This window comes from Sinocyclocheilus rhinocerous, unplaced genomic scaffold (genome assembly GCF_001515625.1).
Source record: "Sinocyclocheilus rhinocerous isolate Xijiao unplaced genomic scaffold, SAMN03320098_v1.1 scaffold1238, whole genome shotgun sequence".
Classification (NCBI taxonomy): domain Eukaryota; kingdom Metazoa; phylum Chordata; class Actinopteri; order Cypriniformes; family Cyprinidae; genus Sinocyclocheilus; species Sinocyclocheilus rhinocerous.
This window is the reverse complement of record NW_015662954.1, coordinates 1078229-1082496: the sequence shown is the minus strand read 5'-3', so window position 1 is coordinate 1082496 and position 4268 is coordinate 1078229. Positions and strand designations below refer to the sequence as shown.

At 38.9% G+C, this 4268-nt stretch overlaps 1 protein-coding gene across 5 annotated transcripts in view; it reads left to right on the top strand.

The window, feature by feature from the left end:
• Positions 1-251: 251 nt before the first annotated feature.
• Positions 252-4268, top strand: part of LOC107728573 (cold-inducible RNA-binding protein B-like) — a 6292-nt gene continuing 2275 nt past the window's right edge. Inside the window, exons 1-7 of one of the 5 annotated variants that reach the window (XM_016538792.1) lie at positions 252-349; positions 979-1091; positions 1174-1280; positions 1484-1595; positions 1774-1996; positions 2098-2156; positions 2504-3812. In XM_016538792.1, the coding sequence (XP_016394278.1) occupies positions 992-1091; positions 1174-1280; positions 1484-1595; positions 1774-1996; positions 2098-2156; positions 2504-2517 (615 nt within the window). In that variant the 5' untranslated portion in view covers positions 252-349; positions 979-991 and the 3' untranslated portion in view covers positions 2518-3812. Of the gene's footprint in view, positions 350-978; positions 1092-1173; positions 1281-1483; positions 1602-1773; positions 1997-2090; positions 2157-2503; positions 3813-4268 lie in introns of those variants that run through there. The other 4 variants (XM_016538790.1, XM_016538791.1, XR_001638490.1 and 1 more) reach the window with 4 other exon arrangements.

Sequence of the window (4268 nt, the reverse complement as noted above, 5' to 3'; positions counted from 1 at the left end):
AAGATTGAATAAATAAAAAACATCTGACTGTTACTCTCATGTGTATATCCTAGAATAACATTTTCATATTTCAAAGAGATATCAGGAATTATACCACGAAAAACACTCGATATGTTTTTCCAGAGATTCTAAGTGTAATCTCAATACCAAAAGAGATGAGACAAACAACAAAGGAAGCCAATTCTTTATGCATGTACAAGCCTGTGACGCAACGCAATGAGAACACGCCCTCAGAGGTCTGCAGTCACGTGAAGCCTTTAAACTGGCGCCATTTTCTGTGTAGGCTCCTGTTCTGCCGCAGCCGGCGTCGCGTCCTGCAACCTTTCTGTTTGTTCGAGATAAAACTGAGGTAAGAAATACTGCACTTCTTCGAATGTGTTTGGGCTAAAGTTAAACGTTTTATTCTGATGTTGCTTTATATTGATGTATAGTTTGTAATGGTGGTTCATTTGTTGTGTTTATAAGCTTTTTTTAAAATGTATTTATTGAGAAATGTAAATAAAACCATTTTGTAGGCGTTTTGTGTTGTAACAGCTCCTTTAGTTAATTCTTCGAATGCGGTGTATAAATAGAGCTAATTCTGTCGGAATTTATAGGTTTCTTTGTTCCTCTTAAAGCACAACGTGACCTAGTTCTACTGACCTACTTTTAACCAAATTTGTTAATTTTAATAATGAATGGTTATTTATTCATGCGATATTTAAAAAGTAACTTAGATGAAGATCTGAAAACGTAGAATTCAAAGGGGTATTATCTGGTAAAACGTGTATCTGTGGCAAAATGGCTGCAGCACGCTGTGAAGAAGACGGGTAGAAAATGGCGTTTCCTTGTTGCGCACTTTAAAAAAAATAATACGACGCATGTTAATACGGCGATTTAAGTTAGTGTCTCAAGAACTTATTTGGTGTTTTTAAAAATTGTATTTTTTTTTTTAAATATTGTAATTATGTAACTTTATTTTATTGTAAAATTTTCCAGCAGGTGATTCAACATGTCTGACGAGGGAAAGCTCTTCATTGGTGGTCTGAGCTATGATACCACAGAGCAGTCCTTGGAGGAGGCTTTCTCCAAATATGGATCAATTGCCAAAGGTTTGTTTTAAGCAGTTTAAGTGAGGTTTGTTTAAATTTTCACAGCTTTATTCTTGATTATGTGGTGTTATTTTTGCTTCAGTTGATGTCATCCGGGACCGTGAGACCGACCGTTCCAGAGGTTTTGGCTTTGTGACTTTTGAAAATCCAGAGGATGCAAAGGATGCCATGGCTGCAATGAATGGAAAGGTAAGATCACCACCCTTTAAGGACAGAGAAATTTGTAACCAAATGTTTTAAAGTTTATTTCTAGTCCTGAAAAAGTAACCATCTTGATACCTGAATGTGTTCTGATTGCTATATTTTAATGGTAAACTGCAGGAAGTTCATCAGTCAAACTGGGTGGAGGCCTAACGTGAGTTTCTAACCATAAAATGCATCTTTTTTTGCAGTCTGTAGATGGCCGCCCGATTCGCGTTGATGAAGCTGGCAAATCTGGTAGACGGTCTGGTGGTTTCAGAGGAGGTTCTGGAGGTGGCAGGGGGTTCTTCAGGGGAGGCAGAGGTAGAGGTTGGTGTTCTTAATCTTGAATGCAATTGTACTAACAGATGGCTGCATTTGCATTTGAAGTAGCCTTGTAATTATCATGACAAAGCTGGTGGTCCACCAGAATGGGTGCATCTTGAGTATCTTGCATGGGTTTTATTTCATCTGTTTAACTTTTTATGTTGTTGTTACACAGGTGGTGGAGGATATGGTGGAGACCGAAGCTATGGAGGTGACCGAAGCTTTGGTGGTGATAGAGGCTATGGTGGAGGTGACCGATCCTATGGTAGTGGAGATAGAGGCTATGGGGGAGGAGAGAGGAGCTATGGTGGAAGTGACCGATCCTACAGTGGTGGCGGATACTCCAACAGGAGTAGTGGATACTCCGGTGGCAGCGGCAGTGGATACAGGGATAACAGGTAAGGGATTTAAGCATGGAACAATTTTGCACAATTAATGATTTTATGATCATTGTAACCATGAACACTTTAAATATGGCAAATAATACTTTTGGTTTTAGAAGCCAGAGTGGATATGACCGTTCTGGTGGATCCTACAGAGACAGTTACGACAGCTACGGTATGTATTGATTGTTCAGAATTACTAATTTTACTAGATAACTGCACCAATAGATCTCAGCCCACTTGTGCTGTTTTAGAATAATGTCTAGACCGAAGCAGAAAGACAAAACTGCCATTTTCGAACTTCTGAGTTCAGTCAACTTGGTTGCCTTTATCTTGGAATTGATGACCACAATCCAAAAAGTCATTTTACAATAGTAGTGACTAAAGTCGGTTTTGTGCACTTCAGAATAGTCCATAAGACCTTGTTGGAAAAGAATCATGTCTTGGTGTCAGTTCACTGTTTGGAATGGATGTTCACAATGCTCCAGTGCCTTTACACTTTTGCCTACTTCTTGTCCTCAGCTTCACACGAGTAAAAAAAAAAATCCTGATTGCAAGATCATCCCTTCGCTGGCTGTATATAAAAAGATGCGCTCTTGGAAGACCTTTTTTTGACCGAAGCAGAAAGACAAAACTGCCATTTTCGAACTTCTGAGTTCAGTCAACTTGGTTGCCTTTATCTTGGAATTGATGACCACAATCCAAAAAGTCATTTTACAATAGTAGTGACTAAAGTCGGTTTTGTGCACTTCAGAATAGTCCATAAGACCTTGTTGGAAAAGAATCATGTCTTGGTGTCAGTTCACTGTTTGGAATGGATGTTCACAATGCTCCAGTGCCTTTACACTTTTGCCTACTTCTTGTCCTCAGCTTCACACGAGTAAAAAAAAAAAATCCTGATTGCAAGATCATCGCTTCGCTGGCTGTATTTAAAAAGATGCGCTCTTGGAAGACTTTTTTTATTTTTATTTTTTCTTTACGTTTTGTGTTCTGGTTCAAATGTTCTATTAAAGACAGACTCCTTTTTTACCGTGTCAAGTATCCGTAGGATGTTCCTCTCATTGAGGAGCTGCCTAATGTCCATGAGCATTCACTTACTGTAAGAGTTTCAAGCCCTGTGAGGCTACCTGTATCTGACATTTTTACCTTGCGATTGTGTTATAGATGCTCACAGAGGTTTGAAATTGTCCTTTGTTTTCCTTTTTAGTGTGTGTTTAAGAAACTCTGTCTCTGAAACCATGCGTGAAAATTGACCTGTCCAACACAGCCTGATAGCTTCTAAAACCTTCTAAAAAAATTTCCTCAAAGATCTTTGGACCAATTTCTTAATATCGGCTCACTGAAAGTGCTTAAAGGGGCATTTGCATTTAAACAATTTTAAAATGGCACCTGAAAATATTCTAATCTGATCCTCCAATAGAAGCTTGATAAGCTGTGATGTGTTCTTTATTGCTCCTTGCCACCTCCATTTTGTGATGCATTCCTTTAGTGAAGCAAGGCAGGCATGTTGCATTGGAGTTGTCTCCGGCAAACCTCCTTGATGTTGCTAAAGATTTGTAAATATTCATTATCCAAAGAGTAAACCACTAAAGTGGGTCATTCCGCCTCACGTTAGGACCGATGGCCCAAGGTACTTTACTCTTTGACCAGTCTAAATTTATTTTTTTTAAAGTATGCTCTACTGTGGACTGAACTTATCCTCTTAAATGTCAAGATTTTGTTCCTCCTTGGAAAGAAATGTGCTCTGTTCTGTATATCAACACCTCAGAATCCTTTTTCTTTTTGTATTAATCTGGATTCATGAAGCTCATTAAAAAATGGTTGGAAAATGCTCTCTTTTGCCTTCGATATTAAAAAGCTCAATACAAGCCAGGTGAATATCTTGGCGTGGATAGCTGGGGTTTTATCATCTAGGATCCTAAATATTTTTCATTAGGCAAATAACACTTAGTATTAGATAAGCTAACAAAGATGAAACGTTGCTGTTGTGGTGTAGCAAGCAGTGGATCTGTATAATGCTTCATTGGATCCAAGAGTTCTCTGCTAGCAATTACGGAAATCAACAATGTCCTTGGAGAATGAAGTGTTGTGCCTTCCGACTCAAGAATCCTGAGATGAAAGCTGCTCTCTTGACTAGGTCATTTGTGGAGATAGGCCTGTAATGTGAGGTAAAACCTTTTGCTCTCCTGTACGCATCCTACAACAGTTCTCATTGTCCATGTTTTCTTCGAATGTTGCCTCGACCAGTGATTACATCTCCAGAATCTGTTCAATCCTGTTCTACCCC